Here is a 21,556-nt window from a genome sequence, read left to right as displayed (position 1 = left end):
TATAACCGTCACTTCCTTCTCTAGAACTTTTTCATCTTCCCAAATTGAAACCCTATGCTCATTAAATAATAACTCCTCCCATTCTCTTCTCTCCTCAACCTTCTACTTTCTGTTTCTCTGAACTGGACTACAAGGGTACTGCATATAAGCTAAATTATTCAATATCTGCCCTTTTGTGACTGGCTTATTTCACTGAATACAATGTATTCAAGATTCATCCATGTTAGCACGTGCCAGAATTCCCTTCCTTTTTAAGGCTAAATAACATTCACTGTATGTATATGCTACATTTTGTTTATTCATCTATTTGATAGAAACTTCGTTTGCTTTCATCTTTTGGTTATTGTGAATAATGCTGCTATAAACATGGGTGTACAAATATCTCTTTGAGAACTTGCTTTCAATTCTTTTTGGTATATATTCAGAAGCGGAATTTTTAGATCATATGGTGACTCTATTTTTAATTTTTTGAGGCACTGCTGTACTATTTCCATAGCAGCTACAACTATTTTACATTCCCACCAGCACTGTACAAAGGCTTCAATTTCTCCAAATCTTCATCAACATTTTTTTTGGGAAACAGCCGTCCTTACGGATGTGAGGTGGTATCTCACTGTATCACTGACTTTCGAAGACAAAGTTACATGTAGAGAGGAGTCTAGCAATATATGAAAACTTTTAAAGCTATATGGACTACCTCAGTCAATTTTCAGCATTTCTTTTAAAATACATCCTTATGTAAGGCAACATAAAATGAAATGGAAAAAACACTAAAACTTTGTAAAAGTAATCTGTAGGTACTGTCCAATATGATAGCCATCAGCCTCATGGTGCTAAATATCAATTAAAATTAAAATTAAATAAATTCAGTTCCTCAGTTCTACTAGCCAAATTTCAAGTGATCAACAGCATTTTAAAAAATCAGGCTTTGAGACTGAGATCAAGATGGTAGAGGAGTAGGATGTGGAACTCACCTTCTCCCACAAACACAGACACACACAAAAAATCTACATGTGAACGATTCTCACAGAACATCTGCTGGCAGAAGACCTCAAACTTCCAAAAAAGGCAAGAAAATATCCACATAACTGGGTAGAACAAAAGTTTTAAAAAAGAGAAAGAGAAGAGAAAAAAGGAATCAAGACAGGATCAGCATTCCTGAGAAGGAGCTGTGAAAGAGGAAACGAATCTACACACGGGGAGACTGACTAGTGGGGAGGTCGGCTGGGACAGAAGGGGAGCCTCAAAGCCTCAGAGAAAAGCACAGTAGCCAGTCTAAGGTGGGCACCGCACAATCGGTACCACCGCCAAGTGCACCCCAGCCTAAAACACGTGGGTAGGAGCTAGGCTATGGATGTCAGTTCCAGGGAGAGAACTAGAGTTGGGGTTGAGGAAAGAGCCTGAGGAGGCTAGCCAAGGGAGTACAGGAGGAGGCCTGGGCCTCTCAGAGAAGCAAGGTGCCACTGTTGGGGAGTGTGTGTGCAGGGGAGAGCCACAATGAGGACTTCTTTCACAGCGCACACAAACACATGCTCTCAGGTGGCAGAGCACCTTTCATGAGGGCTATAAGGACAAATGCAAACTGCCACAGCCCTCTTATACTTCAGAGGTGGACATGGCCCACTACCACTGAGGCTCCCAAGACAAGGCACTGCCTGCCACCCAGTCACCACAGGGGTTTCTGCCACAGAGGACTCTGCAACTGAGCGCCGCCCGTTGTCGCCAGCAACTTGGGAAGGCACACACCCCAATGTTGCTGCTGCTAAGGGCTCCACCTCCTTGGGGGTCACTGCCACTGCCAAGAGCCCTGATTCCAGGGGCCACTTGCTGCCCCTATATCCCTGTAGGTTGTCACCACTGCTGAGGGCCCAATGACCAGGCACCACCCATTGCCATAAACTCCCTGGAACCACACACAGGCTGTGCACCTGCACACCTTCTATCAAAGGGATAAAGGCCACCAAACACTGAGGAAACAGACACCAAACACCCAAACCAAAGAAGACTTCACAACAAAAAACTAGTAAACTCACATAAGCTACCCAGGGATGCTCACTCTTATAAACAACCCTCCAAGACAAGTAGATAACTGCTTTCCCTAAACCCACAGGGTAAGAAAAATATAAACAAAATGAGAAGTGCAGGACCCATTCCCAGTTCAAAGAACAGGAGAATTCTCTTGAAGGAGGAAACAATGAAACAAATCTCTGCAGTCTAATAGACACCAAGTTAAAAAAGGAGGTAATGAAAATACTCGGAGTTCCCGTCGTGGCACAGTGGTTAACGAATCCAACTAAGAACCATGAGGTTGTGGGTTTGATCCCTGCCCTTGCTCAGTGGGTGAAGGATCTGGCGTTGCCATGAGCTGTGGTGTAGGTTGCAGACGTGGCTCTGATCCTGCGTTGCTGTGGCTCTGGCGTAGGCCAGTGGTTAGAGCTCTGATTCGACCCCTAGCCTGGGAACCTCCATATGCCGCGGGTGTGGCCCTAGAAAACGCAAAAAGACGAAAAAAAAAAAAAAGGAGGTAATGAAAATACTGAAGGAATTATCGGATATCAACAGTAACACATATTACTTTAAAAACAAACCAGAAAGTGTAAGGAGGAGCCAAAAATTAGAAAATTCATTTGCTGAGCTCAAGGCATTGAATGGCAGAACGAATGGTGCAGAGGAAGGAATAAACGACTTGACAGAATAAGGGAAATCACCCAATTAGGAAAGCAGACAGAAAGCCAAATTAAAAAAAAAGAAAAGAAAAAAAAAAGAAAGCAATATAAGACATCTATAGGATAATATAAAGTGTGCCAATCTACACATGATAGAGATCTCAGAAGGAGAAAAAAGAGTTTGAGGATTGAAAATATATTTGACGAAATTATGGCTGAAAAATCTTCCAAATCTAAAAGAGGAAACAGATATCCAGATACAGGAAGTACAGAGGGTTCCCAACAAGATGAACCCAAACAAACCTAAACCAAGATATAATAAAAATGGCAAAAGTTCAAGACAAGAAGATTCTAAAGGCAGCAAGAGAAAAACAAAGAGTAAATTAAAAGGGAATCCACATAAGGCTATCAGCTGATTTCTCTACAGAAATGCTATAGGACAGAAGAGACTGGCAAGATATAGTCAATGTTCTAAAACAGAAAAATTGGCAACCTAGATTACTCTATCCAGCAAGATTATCATTTATACTAGTAGGAGAAACCAAGAATTTCTCAGACAATATACAAACAACTCATACAACTCAACAGCAATAAGAAGCAACAACCCAATTGAAAAATGGGCAGAAGAACTGAGGAGAAAATTCTCTAAAGAAGACATACAGATGACCAACAGGCACATGAAAAAATGCTCACTAATGAAAAAACATCACTAATTATTAAAAAATGCAAATCAAAACTACAATGAAGTCCCACCTCACCCCAGAGAGAATGGCCATCATTTATTAACAAGTTAATAAATAACAAATGCTGGAGAGGGTGTGAAGAAAAGGGTACCCTCCTTCACTGTTGGTGGGAATGTAAATTGGTACAAGCACTATGGGAAAAAGTATGGAGGTTTCTCAGAGGACTAAGTAAAACTAAATATAGAACTACCATCACCTAGCATCCCCACTTTTGGACATTTATCTGGAAAAAACTTTCATTGAAAAAGATAAATGAACACAATCATTCAAAATCTAAGGGATGCCACAAAAGCAGTGCTTAGAGAGAAGTTCACTCCCAAAGACATTCTATGAAGCCACCATTATCCTAAGACCAAAACCAGACTAAGATGCTACCAAAAAGGAAAATTACAGGCCAATATCTTTGATGAATATAGATGCAAAAATTCTCAACAAAATTTTAGCCAATCAGATCCAGCAACGTATTAAAAAGATCATATATCATGACCAAGTAGGATTCATCCCAAGTTCACAAAGATGGTTCAACATATGCAAAATCAATCAATGTCATACACCACATTAACAAAAGAGAAGTAAAAAACCACATGATCATCTCAATAGATGCAGAAAAAGCATTTGACAAAACCCAACATCCATTCATGATCAAAACTCTTAGCAAAGCGGGTATAGAGGGAATATACCTTAACATAAAGCCATTTATGACAAACCCACAGTAAATGTAATACCCAACAGAGAAAAGCTGAAAGCCTTCCCCCTAAAATCTGGAACAAGACAAGGATGCCCACTCTCACCTCTTTTATTTGACATAGTATTGGGCGTCCTAGCCACAGCAATCCAACAAACAAATGAAATAAAAGGTGTCCAAATTGGAAGAGAAGAGGTAAAACTGTCACTGTATGCAGATAACATGATACTATATATAGAAAACCCTGACTCTATATAAAAATTACTCAAACTAATTAATGAATTCAGCAAAGTAGCAGGATAAAAATCAACATTCAGATACTGGTTGCATTTCTGTATACTAACAATGAAATACTAGAAAAGGAATAGCTGAAAGAGGTGAAAGACATTTATGATGAGAACTATAAAACATTAATCAAAGAAATTAAAGAGGATTCAAAGAAATGGAGATATTCAATGCTCTTGTATTGGAAGACTTAATACTGTTAAATTTGCCATACTACCCAAAGCAATCTACACATTCAATTTGGTCCCTATCAAATTACCCATGACATTTTCACAGAACTAGAACAAACAATCCAAAATTTTATATGGAACCATAAAAGACCCAGAATTGCCAAAGCAATCCTGAGGAACAAAAACAGGAGGCATAACTCTCCCAGACTTCAGACAATACTACAAAGCTATAGTCTCAAGACGTGTGTTACTGGTACTAAAACAGACATATAGAACAATGGAACAGAACAGAGAACCCAGAAATAAACCCAGACATCTATGGTCAACTAATTTCAACAAAGGAAGCAAGAAGACAGAATGGGAAAAAGACGGTCTCTTCAGCAAGTGGTGCATATAAATCAATGAATCTAGAACACACCCTCACATCATGTACAAAAATAGCTTAAAGACTGAAGAATAAGCAAAGATATTGTAAAACTCCTAGAAGAGAACACAGGCAAAATATTTTCTGACATCAACCACGCAAATGTTTTCTTAGGTCAGTCTCCCAAGGCAACAGAAATGAAAACAAAAATAAACCAATGGGACCTAATCGAACTTCCAAGATTTTAAAAACAAAACTAAACAAAAGGAGTTCATGTCATGGCTCAGCGGAAATGAATCTGACTAGCATCCATGAGGACAAAGGTTTGATCCCAGGCCTCGCTCAGTCGGTTAAGGATCCAGTGTTACTGTGAGCTGTGTTGTACCTCACAGATGTAGCTCGGATCTGATGTTGCTGTGGCTATGGCACAGGCCAGCAACTACAGTTCTGATTTGACCCCTAGCCTGGAAGCTCCATATGTCATGAGCGCAGCCCTAAAAAGACAAAAAAAGAAGTGGATTGTTTTTGTATGTTTTGCAGGTTTTTTTTTTTTTTTTGTAGTTTGTGGGTTTTTTTGTTTTTTGTTTTTTTTTTTTGGTAAGTTTTGCACAGCAAAGGAAACCATAAAAAAACCGAAAAGACAACCTAGGGAATGGGAGAAAATAGTGTCAAATGATGCAACTAATAAGGGTTTAATCTCTAAAATATACAACTAACACAACTTCATAGCAAAAAAACCCAACAATCTAATAAAAAAAATGGGCAGAAGACCTGAATAGACATTTCTCTAAAGAAGATATACACATGGCCAATAGGCACATAGAAAAATGCTCAACATCACTAATTATTAGAGAAATGCAAATCAAAACTAAAATGAGGTACCAACTTACCCCAGTCAGAATGGCCTTCATTAACAAGTCAACAAATAACAAATGCTGGACAGAGAGTCTGGAGAAAGGGGTACTCTCCTTCACTGATGGTGGGAATGTAAATTCGTACAACCACTATGGAAAGGAGTATAGAAGTAATACAGAAAACTAAACACAGAACTACCATCAATCCCACTCCTGGGCATCTATCCAGACAAACCTTTCATTGAAAAAGATACACACACCCCTATGTTCACTGTAACACACACACACACACACACACACACACACACACGAATGACTGGGTCACTTTGCTGCACAGGAGAAATTGACAGAACACTGTAAATCAACTATAATAGAAAAAATAAAAATCTTTAAAAAGAAAACAAAATAGAAAAAGAAAATGATACATCCACCCCTATGTTCACAGCAGCACTATTCACAATAGCCAAGACATGAAAACAACCTAAATGTCCATCAGCAGATAAATAGATTAAAAAGATGTGGTATATATACACAATGGAATACTACTCATAAAAAAGAACAAAATAATGCCACTTGCAGCAACATGGATGGAAACAGAGACTCTCATACTAAGTGAAGTAAGTCAGAAAGACAAAGACAAATACCACATGATATCACTTATATATGGCACAAATGAACCTATCTACAGAAAATAAACAAATTCATGGACTTGGGAGAACAGACTTCTGGTTGCCAAGGGGAAGAAGGAAAGGAGTGGGATGGACTGGGAGTTTGAGGTTAGTACATGCAAACTATTGCATCTGGAGTGGATAAACAATGAGATCCTGGAGTTCCCGTTGTGGCGCAGTGGTTAACGAATCCGACTGGGAACCATGAGGTTGCGGGTTCGGTCCTGGCCCTTGCTCAGTGGGTTGACGATCCGGCGTTGCCGTGAGCTGTGGTGTAGGTTGCAGATGCGGCTCGGATCCCGCGTTGCTGTGGCTCTGGCGTAGGCCAGTGGCTACAGCTCCAATTCGACCCCTAGCCTGGGAACCTCCATATGCCGGGGAGCGGCCCAAAGAAATAGCAAAAAAAAAAAAAAAACAATGAGATCCTGCTGTATAGCCCAGGGAACTCTATCTAGCCATCTGTAATGGAACATTATGGAGAATACTGTGAGACAAATGGAACATGATGGAGGATACTGTGAGATATATTATACTAGATAGCTAATTTGCTAGAAACGTAGAGCTCACCAAAATTGAAAAAAAAATAGATAATTTGAACAGACCAATTACTATAAATGAAATTGAATATGCAGTTAAAAAAAAAAAAGGCAAAAAAACCTCCCTACAAATAAAGGTCCAGGATCACATGGCTTCACAGACAAATTCTACCAAACATATGAAGAACTTAGAGTAATCCTGAAACTCTTCCAAAAGACTGAAGAAGAAGGAACACTCCCAAAGACACCATCACCCTAATACCAAAAGCAGACAAAATACTACCAAAAAAGAAAATTATAGGCCAACATCTTTGATGAATATAGATGCAAAAATTCTCAACAGGAGTTCTGCTGTGGCTTAGTGGATTATAAACCCAGCTAGTATCCACAAGGATGTGGGTTTGATTCCTGGCCCTGCTCAGTGGGTTAAGGATCTGGCATTGCTGTGACTGTGGCGCAGCTCATAGACACAGCTGGGACCTCGTGCTGCTGTGGCTGTGGCACAGGCTGGGAGCTGTAGCTTTGATTTGATCCCGAGCCTGGGAACTGCCATATGCCACAGGAGAGGCTCTAAAAATCCAAAAAAAAAAAATTCTCAACAAAATTTTAGCCAAGAAAATCCAACACATAAAAAAGATCATACATCACAATCAAGTGGGATTCATCTTCAAGTTCACAAGTATGGTTGAACATAAGAAAAGTCAAAAACCACATGATCATCTCAACAGATGCAAAAAAAGCACTTGATAAAATTCAACATCTTTTCATAATAAAAACTCTTACCAAAGTGGATATAGAGGGAACATAGGCCAACATAATAAAGGCCATTTATGACAAAACCACATATATATACTCAACAGAGAAAAGCCAAAAGCCTTCTTGGAACAAGACAAAAATGCCCACTCATCACTTTCATTCCAGCATAGTATTAAAAGTCTTAACCACAGCAATCAGACCAGAAAAAAAAAAAAAAGATTAAAAGGTATCCAAATTGGAAGAGGTAAAACTGTCACTATGTGCAGATAATACCACATATAGAAAACCCGAAGGACTCCACACAAAAACTATTCAATCTGATCAACGAATTCAGCAAAACAGCAGGATACAAGATTAACATTCAGAAGGTGGCTGCCTTTCTGTACACTAATAATGAAATATTAGAAAAGGTATAAAAAAGTACCTTTTAAAATCACACCCCCAAAAACAAATCACCTAGGAATAAACATGACCAAAGAGATGAAAGAAGTATATGCTGAGAACTGTAAAACATTAATCAAGGAATTAAAGAGGATTCAAAGAAATGGAAAAACTTCTCATGCTCCTGGACTGGCAGAACTAATATGGTTAAAATAGCCATACCACCCAAATTTAATGCAATCTCTATCAAATTACCCACAACATTTTTTCACAGAAATAGAATAACCCACATTTTATACAGAACCATAAAAGAACCAGAATTTCCAAAGCAATCCTGAGGAAAAGAAACAAAGCAGGAGGTATAACTCTTCTAGACTTCAGACAGTATTATAAAGCTAGAATAATCAAAATAGTGTGGTACTGGTACAAAAACAGACATACAGATCAATGGAAGAGAACACAGAGCCAGAAATAAACCTACATATCTATGGTTAATTAATCTTTGACAAAGGAAACAAGAATACAAAATGAGAAAAAGTCTCTTCAGCAAATGAAGCTGGCAAAACGGGACAGCTGCAGGTAAATCAATGAAGTTAAAACACACCTTCATGCCATATACGAAAATAAACTTGAAATAGTGCTAAGACATAAGACAAGATACCATAAAACTCCTAGAAGAGATCATAGGCAAAACATTCTCTAACATTAAGTCATACCAATGCTTTCTTAGGTCAGCCTCCCAAGGCAATAGAAATAAAAGCAAAAACAAACAAATGGGGCCTAATCAAACTTACAAGCTTTTGCACAGCAAAGGAAACCATAAAGTGCAGGAAAGACAGCATAAGGGATGGGACAAAATAGTTGCAAACTATGCAAATGACAAGACCTTAATCTCCAAAATATACAAACAATTCATACAACTCAACAACAAAAACGAAAAACAACCTAATTTGAAAATGGGCATAAGACATACAGATATGGCCAGTAGGCACATGAAAAGATGCTCAACATTGCCAATTATTAGAGAAATTCAAATAAAAACTACAATGAGGTATCATCTCACACCAGTCAGAGTGGCCATCATTAATAAGTCTACAAAGAACAAAAGCTAGAGAGGGTGTGGCAAAAAGGGAATCCTCCTGCACTGTTGGTAGAATGTACATTGGTATGGCCACTATGTAAAACAGTATGAAGGTTCCTCAGAAAACTAAAAATAGAACTAGAACTACCATATTATCCAGCAATCCTACTCCTGGGTATATATCTAGACAAAACTATAACTGAAAAAGATACGTGCACCCCTATGTTCATAGCAGCACTGTTCACAATAGCCAAGATATGGAAACAACTTAAATGTCCATCAAGAGATGGATGGATTAAGAAAATGTTGTACATATATACAATGGAATACTAACTCAGCCATATAGAAATAATAAAATAATGCCATTTGCAGCCAACATGGTTGCAACTAGAGATTATCTTATTAAGTGAAGTACGTCAGAAAAAGATGAATACCGTATGATACCACTTATGTGGAATCTAAAATATGGCACAAATGAACCTACCTACAAAACAGAGACAGACTCACCAACATAGAGAACAGACTTGAGGATGCCAAGGGGGAGGAGGGATTGAATGGGAGGGACTGGGAATTTCTAAGCTATTACATTTAGAATGGATAGGCGTTCCCAATGTGGCGCAATGGGACTAAATGGCATCTCTGGAGTGCCCGGACACAGATTTGATTCCTAGCCCAGAACAATTAGTTATAGCATCCAGTGCTGCTGCAGCATAGGTTGCAACTGTGTCTTGCATCTGATCCCTGAATCCTGTTCTAGGAACTCCATATGCCACAGGGCAGCCAAAAAAAAAAAAAAAAAAAAAAAAATAGAATGGATAAACAGTAAGATCCTACTGTAGAGCACAGGGAAATATATTCAATATATTCAATCTCTCCTGGAATAGACCATGACTGAAAATAGTATTAAAAAAGAAAGTGGGAGTTCCCATCGTGGCGCAGTGGTTAACGAATCCGACTAGGAACCATGAGGTTGCGGGTTCGGTCCCGGCCCTTCCTCAGTGGGTTGACGATCCGGCATTGCCGTGAGATATAGGTTGCAGATGCGGCTCGGATCCCGCGTTGCTGTGGCTCTGGCGTAGGCCAGTGGCTACAGCTCCGATTTGACCCCTAGCCTGGGAACCTCCATATGCCGCGGGAGCGGCCCAAAGAAATAGCAAAAAGACAAAAAAAAAAAAAAAAAAAAAAGTGCTTGTGTGTGTGTATACACACACACACATGACTGAGTCACTTTGCTGCACAGCAGAAATTGACACAACGTTGTAAATCAACTAAACTTTAAAAAAAATCAGGCTCTGGAAAAAAGTCAGAATTTTTTCCTGAAGAGTAATTTATAATGCTTTATGAAAGAAAGATACATGGCATAAACTCCTTACAAATGGACACCTGTCATGTTTCTTGGAGCCCAAGCTTATTTTTAATCTCTCACTGATATTTGATAAATTTAACTCTCCTGCCACGAGAGTTCCTTGTCACTCAAGACAGAATTCAGGAAATGAAACTTCCAGCCACCTTACTGGGCTTTGGAATTTAGACACTGGAATTAGGTGTCTCCAATCTGATGTCCCGGCAGAAGACTTCATTTTAAAATTGAGTAACCTGCAGAGGAAGGTTCCACATAGACTATTTTTAGGTGGCTTTTGGTAATGACAATGGATTTTTCAGTGCAAAGTGAGTCCCTGGTATAGAAGTGGCATTAGTAGGGAAATGAAAAAAAAAAAAACAACAGCAGGTTTCCATAGGGATCTGGTGAGAAGCAGTTAGAGCAGTTTTCTCATCAGGCCAGTATTGTGGTGTGGTTTTAGCACTACTCCTAGAAGTTTAGGAAGCTTGCTCTGAAGCCACCTCGAAAATGTTATGAACCGCTCAGTGCATAGCCCTTACTAGGTTATTTTCTGCTTGGTCTTAGCTTCAACTGTGGCAGCAATGTGCCAATGAGTACCCTATCATTTCATTACAATGTTTTTTCTAGATTTTTTCTTTTGTTTATGTCATTTTAGTTTATTAAATAGACTTACACTGAGCTATATTTGATGAGATTAAAATTGCATTAAAATTGTCTTTATGACATTTATGCAGTACTCTCTATACGTACACTCTATGATTATACAGGCCAACAGTTCCTGATAAATGGAGGCTTGAACAACTAGTCTTGATTTGCCTTTCAGTCACAGTCAAAAATATTTTCTACTTCTATTACAGCCCACGATGAAACCTGAGAAACTGAATCTCTTTTCCAGGTCCTCTTAAATTTCCTTTCAAGATGGAAAAATCTATAGCAGAAGTTGAGGCTACAGAATGAGGATGTGGAAGCTGATACAAAAAAAGTATAAGTCTCTGCTGTATAAACAAAAAAAAAATCGTGGAAGAAAAAAGGAACACATGTATGAACTGTTTTTATTTCATCATTGGTTTTCCTTATGTATTATGTAGCTAAAAAATGTTATCACTTAGTTTTGTATGCTTTGAATTTTCTATAAAAGAAATCAAACTGCTTTGTGGTCTTTTGTGATTTGATATTCAATTCTTGTATGCTGATTCATATAGCTGTGTTTTTTTCATCTTCAGTGAGCATGGTATGACATGTCAATATACCACATTTATACATCCTCCTATTGATGTGGGTGGTTCTCCCTTTTTTCCTGCTATTTCAAATACTGCTACCAATGTCATATACATCTCCTAGTATAAATATCTATAGATAGCTGTATGTATATTTCTCTCTATAAATGTATTTGTAGGTAATAGATTGATACGTCTGTCTGACTGCCTGCCTGCCTGTGACTGTCTGTTCATCTACCCATCCATCTATTCTCTATAGCAATGGCTTTCAGATGTTTTTACCTTAATCATAATATTTATCCTTACCATGTGTGACATAATATTTCCTACTCTGTTTCAACTTTAAACAATGCTGTCTGAAATCCACTAAATGGGTTTCAACTGCATCTCTAATGGGACAACCTACAACTTGAAAAACATTGTTCTAAGACAGCAGCTCTCAAACATTTTGACCTCAGGACTACTTTACACTGCAAAAGTACTGAAGACCTTAAAAAGCTTTAGTTTATGTGGTTATAGATATGGTTATATCTATCAATTTTACCATAATATAAATGAATGGAAAAATTAAAAATATTCATTTAAAAACAACAGTAATAAACTTCTACATGTTAACATAAATTACATTTTCTAAAATTCAAAATAGCTACATTTTTTTCTAAAAAAAAGGTTTAGTTGAAAGGAGTGAATTTTTTTTTTTGTCTTTTTTGGTCTTTTTTAGGGCCGCACTCATGGCATATGGAGGTTCCCAAGCTAGGGGTCGAACTGGAGCTATAGCCTCTGTCCTACGCCAGAGCCACAGCAATGCCAAATTCGAGCTACATCTGTGACCTACACCACAGCTCACAGCAACGCCAGATCCTTAACCCACTGAGCAACGGCAGGGATCAAACCCGCAACCTCATGGTTTCTAGTCAGATTCGTTTCCACTGCACCACGACGAGAACTCCAGAGAAATTCTTTTACATCAAAAAAATCTTTAATGACTAGCTTAACGGAAGACAGTTGGATTCTCATATCTGCTTCTGTATGAAATCTGTGGCTATATGTTGATTTGGCCCAAATATATGTAAAAAATCTGGCCTCACACAAATGATACGTAATTAGAAAACGGAAGAGTATTTGATCATTATTTACAGGTAATTTTGGATATCTTTTTTGATGCTACATCAAAACTTGACAATTGCTTGTTTCTTTTGGCTTTCTGCCATTTCTAGGGCCGCTCCCACGGCATAGGGAGGTTCCCAGGCTAGGGGTCTAATCGGAGCTGTAGCCACCGGCCTATGCCACAGCCACAGCAACGAGGGTCTGTGCCATGTTTGCGACCTACACCACAGCTCAAGGCAATGCCAGATCCTTAACTCACTGAGCAGACCAGGGATCAAACCCGCAACCTCATGGTTCTTAGTTGGATTTGTTAACCACTGAGCCAAGATGGGAACTCCGATTGCTTGTTTCTTAAATGTTAGCTGTAATGTGGAATCTGAAACCATATTAATGACCTTTTCATAATGTTACACATACATGTATGTGTAACCTGGTCCCCATGCTGTACAGTGGAATAAATAAATAAATAAATAAATTTGCATTTCAAATACTCAAAAGAAAAACAAAACAAAACAAAACAAAAACCATTGGTCTACCTTGCATTTTGAATGGATCTTTTACCCAGACATGATTTTCTAAATCATCACTAGTCATTTAGAAAATATTGGTTCACTGAGTTAGGAAGATCTTCCAAATTCTGATTATTATGCAATACAAAAAAGATGACTTTGATTAATATGATCACTCTTACCTGTAAAGCCTTTAAAGGAATGGAAAGCTCCCAAGCTCATGGCAGGGGAAACAGCATTTCTAAAATTCCTAATCTCCACTTGAAAGTTTAAATTTTATCACTGACAAAAACTACTATCATTCTACATTAAAAGTCAGAGTTCTTCACTTATTTCTGAAGAACTATATGCAAATACTCAAGTATGAATAATCATAGTTTATTAGTCATTTAAGTAAAAATAGAACTTCATGAAAAAAAAAAGGCTAATTCAGATGCAAACCAAACAACTGTATTAAGTGCTTTGCTTCAAGATAACTATCACGTTTTGGCAAACACAAGTGTCTTATGAATATTTCCTATTTTGTCATACAGAATATTAAAATGTTATGTTCTCAAAGTTGAGTCAATAAATTATTTAAATTAATTATGCAAGTATGCAAATTAAAATCACATAAAATGTAAGAATGTATGTTTTTATTATGAGTGCAAGGTAGTGAAGAATATAATGACTACTATATGATTTGGTGCCACTGCCTTGGTTCACACTAAGCCATCAGCAATCTCACCCACTATTATTTTTACACTATCAACGTAATGCTGACACTGTGAAAAAGGCAAATAATATATCAGTATTATTCAGACCCTTGAAAGGATCTCAGAGACCATAGCCCATATGATCACTGTGCTAAGATTTATACTTGGCAATGGAACTGCTGAACATGTGTACCCTGCTTTATTACTGATTTTTTTTTTTTTGGTCATTTTGGGGCCACACCTGCAGCACATGCAGGTTTCCAGGCTAGGGGCTGAAATGGAGCTGTAGCCACTGGCATACACTAGAGCCACAGCAACTCGGGATCTGAGCTGCCTCTGCGACCTACACCACAGCTCATAGCAAGATCAGACCTTTAACCCACTGAGTGAAGTCAAGGATCGAATCTGAGTACTCAAGGATACTAGTCAGATTCGTTTCCACTGAGTCATGGCAGGAGCTCCTTTACTGATTATTATTACTATTATTATTATTATGTTGCTTTTTTAGGGCAGCACCCGTGGCGTATGGAGGTTCCCAGGGTAGGGGTCCAATCGGAGCTATAGCTGCCAGCCTACACCACAGCCACAGCAACTCAGGTTCTGAGCCACATCTGTGACCTGCACCATAGCTTATGGCAACGCTGGATCCTTAACTCACTGAGCGAGGTCAGAGATAGAATCCGAAACCTCATGGTTCCTAGTCAAATTTGTTTCTGCTGCCGCCACAACAGGAACTCCTTCATTGATTATTTTTAATGCCTCTTCTTTCAACCTGGTTTTCAAACTAGGTTTAACAACACTATACTAGCAGTTCTCTGTTCCACCTACATACCAAGAAGTTTCATGGGATGGTAAATGGAGTGAATGATGGCCTCTAAAAAGATTATGACCACGCCGCCACCTCTTGAAACTGTGAATATCATTTTATTTGGAAAAAAAAGTCTTTGTGGATGTAATTAAGATCTAATGATGAGGTCATCCTGGATTATCTCAGTAGGCCCTATGTGCAAAGACAAGTGTCCCTATGAAACAAAAGAGAAGACAGATATGTAGGAGAAGACTATGTGAGACTGAATTAAAGAGAAACAAGGAATGCTTACAGCATACAATCAAAAGCTGGAAGAAGGAAGGAAAGAATTGTCTCCTGCCAACACCTTGATTTTGGAAGGTGGAAAACAATAGCCTCCAGAAGCGAAAGAATTAAAAAAAAGGTTTAAGCCAATTTGCAGTGATCTGTCACACAGTCTTAGGAAATGAACATATGCATGCAATGGTATTTCTTTATGGTTTTTATGCTCTAAAAATGGCATATTTTTTTAAAGGGTCACACTCACGACATATGGAAGTTCCCAGGCTAGGGGTTGAATAAGAGCTGCAGCTGCTGACCTATACCACAGCCACGGCAACAGTGGATGGGAGCTGCATCTGCAATCTATACCATAGCTCGCAGCAACACCAGATCCTTAACCCACTGCACAGGGCCAGGGATCAAACCCCAAACCCTCGTGGATACTAGTAGGGTTCAACCACTGAGCCACAACAGGAACTCCTAAAAATGGCATTTCTTTCTGTTTACTAATGAACCTTAACATCTTTTCATATGTTTATTGACCATATGAAATTTGCAAAAGATCAGCTCTTTTGCCTATTTATGTGTTTGTCATTTTTTTGATTCATAGGAGTCACTTATATATTCTTGATAATACTACTTTGTCAGTCATATGTGTTGCAAATATCTTCTCTTATTTTGTTGTTTTACTTTCTTTATGGTGCATTAATGAACAGAAATTCTCAATTTATTAAAGTCACATTTATCAATCTTCCCTTTATGGTTTTCGCCTTGTATAACACGCGAAAGAGATCTTTCTTTCCTCTTGATGTCATAAAGATATTCTCTTATGTTGTCTTCTAAAAGTTTTACATTTTAAATTTCACATTTAAACTTTTGTTCTCCTTGATAGGAATCGTTTTATATTGTCATATAGGGACCCAACTTTACTTTCAGCTCTCACAAAATTTATTGGAGAGTTGCCCTTTCTTCCCTAGTCTTCTAAGTTACTGGTATCAGAAGTCATTTTTCTACATATGCACAGCTCTTTTTCTGTGCAGTTTCATAGTCTATTTATTTCTGATAACAAATATAATATTGTTTTAATTATTACACTTTTATAAGATTTGATATCTGGTAAATTCCTGTATTTTGTGGTTCTTCAGGAGTGCCTTGCTTTTCGTTCCTCTGATCTTTCATATAAATTTTTAAATGAGTTTATCAAGCCCTATGAAGAAATCTTGCTGGTTTCTGATTTAAACTGTCTTGAATCAACCATTAAGTTCAGAGAGAATTAACATTTTTAAGACACTGAATCTATCTATGCAAATGGGAACGTTCTATTTATTTTGGTCTTCTAACATCTTAATAAAATTCTAAATTTTTCTCCATAAAGATAATGTATACATTTTGTTAAATTTATCCTCAGGTACTTCATATTTTTAATTTATATTACAAATGGCATCTCATTTAAAAATTAGATTTTCCTAACCAATTTCTGACTTATGCAACTGAGTTTTGTTTATGGATTTTTATATCCAACAACATGCTAAACTCATTAATTCTAATAACTGACATATAATTGCTGGATTTTCTATGTGCGTAGCCTTATAATCTGTAGTAAGGAAAGTTTTGCTTCTTCCTTTTTCCTTGTAGGTGAAAATAAGCATCTTTGATCTCCAAATTCAAAGGGAAAAAAATCTGTTTTGTCAGTAAGCATAAAGTCTGTTGCAGGTTTGGTTTTTTTGTTTTTGTTAATGATATCCTATACTGGGTAAAGAAAGTTCCCTTCTAGCGCTAATTAGATCTGAGATTTATGTATTTTATAACAAATGCTTTTTTTGATTTTTCAAGTGCTTTTTCTGAATCCATTGAGATATCAGGTAATTTTTCTCCTTTAATCTGTTTAAGTAATTCACCACATCATCAATCTTTACTATGTGTTAAACCCTACCTGGTCATGGAATAACCTGCTTTCATTTCATAGAATTTACCCATTTCTTCTAAGTTTTCAAGTATACTAGCATAAAGTAATTCACAATATTCCCTTATCTTTCCAATATCTGTAGCATTTATAGTTGGATCACCTTCTTCACTTATAATCAGTCATATTTTTAAAAAATAATGAAGTAAATCTTTCAGTTAGGCTGTAGCATGTAGTCTGAAGAGAGTTAATATTTATTACCTTTCTGTTCTGCTCTCTGGTCCTCCAGTTCTTTCTTAGGAGTTTTAGGTTTTATCAGCTCTTTGTCCCAGGCAGCCAAAGCTTGTTTTTCCATTTGACGAATTTCTGCTTCCTCTGCATCTAAACGTCGCTTCCACTCTAGTAGCTCCTCCGCATGTTGGCGTCGCTGCATTAGCTTTTGCTCTCGCTTTGTCAGAAACCTATGGTCACACCATAAAGAATAGTGAGAGGACAAATCTATAGGCTGAAATCACTCTGAGAGCTCTATTACTCATTCCCTTATTAACAAGCTGTGTAAAAACAGGACATTCATAATACTCCCCTGATACGTTTGAGATAATAGGAGCTTTGATAAGCAAGCTTATTCAGAAAATGAGAGAATTATGTTTTTCTTGTAATTAATTATTTGGAAGATTATCAAAGGAAAAACAGTCATATATTCAGAAAAAGAAATCTTCAGAATATCTGGTCAACTATAACTAATAATACTTATATATTCATTCTTCATAGGTGACTCTTTTTCATAACAGAAGATACAAGGAATTTATTCTGAAGGCTTGGACCAGAAAACACACAAACTCAAAAGAGACCAAAACAACAACAAAAAGCAAACCCCAAAAGCGCCAAACAAGCAAGCAAACATGTTCATGTCCCTTTTGACTTTCATTTTCAAATTCAGTCGGGTTTTGCTTCAGGTATGGTGAGTTTGGTTCCCATCACCTAAGAGATGCAATGTCAGTGATAATCTAACTGTTTTTCTAAAGAGAACATTGAGTACCACAGTTAGATACCTTATGCTAAATATAACTATTTATTTACTTGAGCAAAAGGATACATCAAATGCCTCAAATTTCTCAATTTAACCCAATCTCTGAAATTAAATAGCTCCAAAGAGTTAGGAGACATTAATGATTTAGGAAAAAGTTATTTGAGTAGTTAAAGGCTACTCTTAAGCTCTCCTCAAATGTTAATGCCACAGTTAAATAAAAGGTGGGTGCTGCTCTCGTTACAACTGTTAGATCTATAGAGGTAGCTAATCAACAAAATGCACTCACACATTCAACAAACACTTAATAAAAAGGCACAAGAACTGTCACTCCACTTTTTGAACAATCAGCATGTCAAATAAATGTGGAAACAAAAAGGTAAAATCTATGGGACGTTTGACAAGAGGCCTGTAGCCTGTTGAAAAGAAAGAAAGAAAGAAAAAAAAGCAATCAAAACAAACAAAAAGAACAGAGCATGCTCTATCAAAGAGTGCACTGAAAAAGGTGCAAAGTTACCTGACCAACTGGTTGTAGATATACAGCTGGAATTTGGGATGAAGGTTGGGAAAACAGACACTGAGAGAGGCCCAGTGATGAGACGTAAAGACAGAGAAGAAGTAGTGAACAGGAGAGCAGTGTCTACAAAATAAGGAGGAAGATTTTAAAACCAAGAGATCAAGAGGCAAAGAATGAGAAAGGGAAAGCATAAGAGCTGAGTGAAGAACTTTTAATATGCTTCCTGAATAACATTATAAGCTACTCAGTTAAAGCAAGTGTTACACTTTGTGTGAAATATAAAACATGTATTTTTATAGAGCTTACCAATAATATCTGAATAAACATGCCGTTCTCCTCATGTTATTGAACCATTATCTACACTTCGGGTAATTTGTTTGTTTGTGAGTAAAGTAATGAGAAGTAGAATATGGAGCTAAACAAGTTTTCTCATAAGCTTTAACATAGAGTACAACAATTATGGCCATGAACCTAGCACATCGGCAATTCTATACACACGTAATCTTGAACAAGTGATTTTTATATCTGTATCTTGTCATATATTTTAAGCTTGAATTTAAATTTTAAAAGCGATACATTTGCCTTACTTAACCTTACCATCATAATCTAGCTTAAAAATAGTAATATAGTTTTTTTAGAAGATTTATTTATAGTAAAAGTACCTTGTTCAACTCTACAACATAAAACTTACTGTCAACAGGACCTACTGAAGGTATGCTGCTTTACATTTAACAAAGGCCCACTTAAACAACAATAATGATAATAATAATGAAATACAATACCCAGTCTACAAAATACCAGGATGCATAATTAAGAATAAACTAAGCTATTCCCAATAAATATTATCAGTAATAAAAAAAATTTTAAATCATGCCATTGATAGTTCAATCAATCAAAAGGTTAAAAGCAAAAGAATTCCCATATGTTAAATTTTAAAAATCGGGGAAAAAACCAATAGTTTCTCCTCTTTTTAAACAGTAAATAGATCATTTTACATATGGAAGGATAAATAAGTCTAGCAATAGCTTTGGAAAGGTTAACTCTCTTTGACAGAGCATGCTCCTGTTCACATGCACACAACAGTAACTTGCAGATCAAGGCAACATTTATTGCCTTGGAAGGGCAAGGAATAATATCAGTAAGTCAGAGAAGTGAGAAAAATCCAGGTATAAATCTAGTCACTCATTTGGATTTTAAAAAGTATGTAGAATCTTGCTATGTATCTTTAGATAACAGACTTTTTCAGTGTCTGCTTCCCCACATACCACTTAATATCTCACCTCCCCTTTGTTTACTTCCACACAGACCACATATACACACATACACAAACTCTCCTCTGGCCCCCCCTTCTCTCTCCCTCTCAGATCTGGATGCCTTGATTTTCTACACTGAAGTTTAAGGAAAAACAATTTTGCCAAATTTCAATAAGACACTGAAATCTTCCTTGCCATTCTTTATGAATGTATAATAAACTTATTTTGATGTCAATTATCAAAATATTATCAAAACCAAGTCTATTTGGAAAAAGGTCCAAAAAATATATTCATAACATTCAAATATCACCCACCCTCTTAAGTATGTAACAGCTAAATGCATGCATGACCTAGTACAAAGAATAAGAATATTGGAACATATGAAATAAACTGTAAAAAAAATTAATTTTTTTTGTCCATCCCAACATAGAGAATAATAATTTTCTCTAGTAGAACAAATATTGATTTTTTTTACTTCTAATTTATGAGGTTTAAGCATTTAAAAGTTTTGGGTTAGAAACGAACAACAAAAAAATGGCTAAAAAACTAGTTTAAGAAATAGTATAAGAAAAGTTTAACTTAAAGTTGGAACTTCTTCCCCAAAACACACGTTCCTTATTTAATATACATGCATTCTAGAAACTAAGAGTTTTCTTAAAAAGACGAATAAAATTGAGATAAAAGAAGCAGTAGTACTTCACACCAGAGTAAACAATCCTTCAAGGTGCTATACAAATGAAAAACACAATTTGTGAATGATGGAGACATAAAGGCCTATGAACAGAAAATGTTACTAATTCACTTTATGGTAGTTATCAAGGCATTCTCCACGAGAACTGTGATAGTAACAGAAGACTAGACTAGGATTAGATATATGATAGATTTAATCTAGTATGAAAATAAGTATGTTCCTATAATGTTAAAGTTTAAGAAATTAAAAGTAGGAGTTCCTGTCATGGCACAGCAGTAATAAATCAGACCAGTGTCCATGAGGACGTGGGTTCTCCATGGCTTCGCTCAGTGGGTTAAGGATGTGTGGTGTTGCTGTGAGCAGTGGTGTAAGTTGAATATTGGCTCGGATCTACTGTTGCTATGGCTCTGCTGTAGGTTGGCAGCTGTAGCTCCAATTAGAATACATTAGAAGGAAGATAAATGAGGATATGGATAAGCACTAACCTAAAAGAAAATGCAATCTATTTTTCCACAGCAAAATCTATTCTATTACCTTAAATTGTGTAATAATTTGCATATACTTAAATAAAATAATACAGGTACATTATCCCTAGTCTAGGAAGAAAATAAAAGCACATTATTAGACTATCAGGGTTTATTCATCCACCACACTTAGTCTAAGAAAATTACATTTCTAATTTAAGGCGTTGATATTTATTATATTACTTGAAATTCTAATAAAAATGTCTTCTTTAATGGAATAGCAAATTCTTCACTAGCAAATCCAAAGTGTTTTTAACTCTTTGGACAATCATTCATGAAAATTTCTTTGATATACTCTTTTCAGTAAAAATTTCTTCCTTTTCTGATCTTCCTAAGCAATGGATTTATACATACTTCTCTGAAGGAACCTGCTATTTGTTCTTTTTTCCATCTACAATATAAGCTTTTCAAGGACATGGTTTTATGTTTGATTGATCTTCATATCCCTTGCAGCCTAGCATAGGCACACATTTCCCAATAAATAATGAGGAAATAAGTATACAATTAATAAAT

At 36.8% G+C, this 21,556-nt stretch overlaps 1 protein-coding gene across 1 annotated transcript in view; it reads right to left on the bottom strand.

The window, feature by feature from the left end:
- CEP350 (centrosomal protein 350) overlaps window positions 1-21,556 on the bottom strand; it is a 154,187-nt gene that overhangs the window by 34,296 nt on the left and 98,335 nt on the right. Inside the window, 1 exon segment of the mRNA XM_021063750.1 lies at window positions 17,293-17,492. Coding sequence (XP_020919409.1) covers window positions 17,293-17,492 — 200 coding nt within the window.

Source organism: Sus scrofa, chromosome 9, assembly GCF_000003025.6.
Source record: "Sus scrofa isolate TJ Tabasco breed Duroc chromosome 9, Sscrofa11.1, whole genome shotgun sequence".
NCBI classification, from domain to species: domain Eukaryota; kingdom Metazoa; phylum Chordata; class Mammalia; order Artiodactyla; family Suidae; genus Sus; species Sus scrofa.
This window is presented reverse-complemented; position numbering and strand designations above follow the sequence as displayed.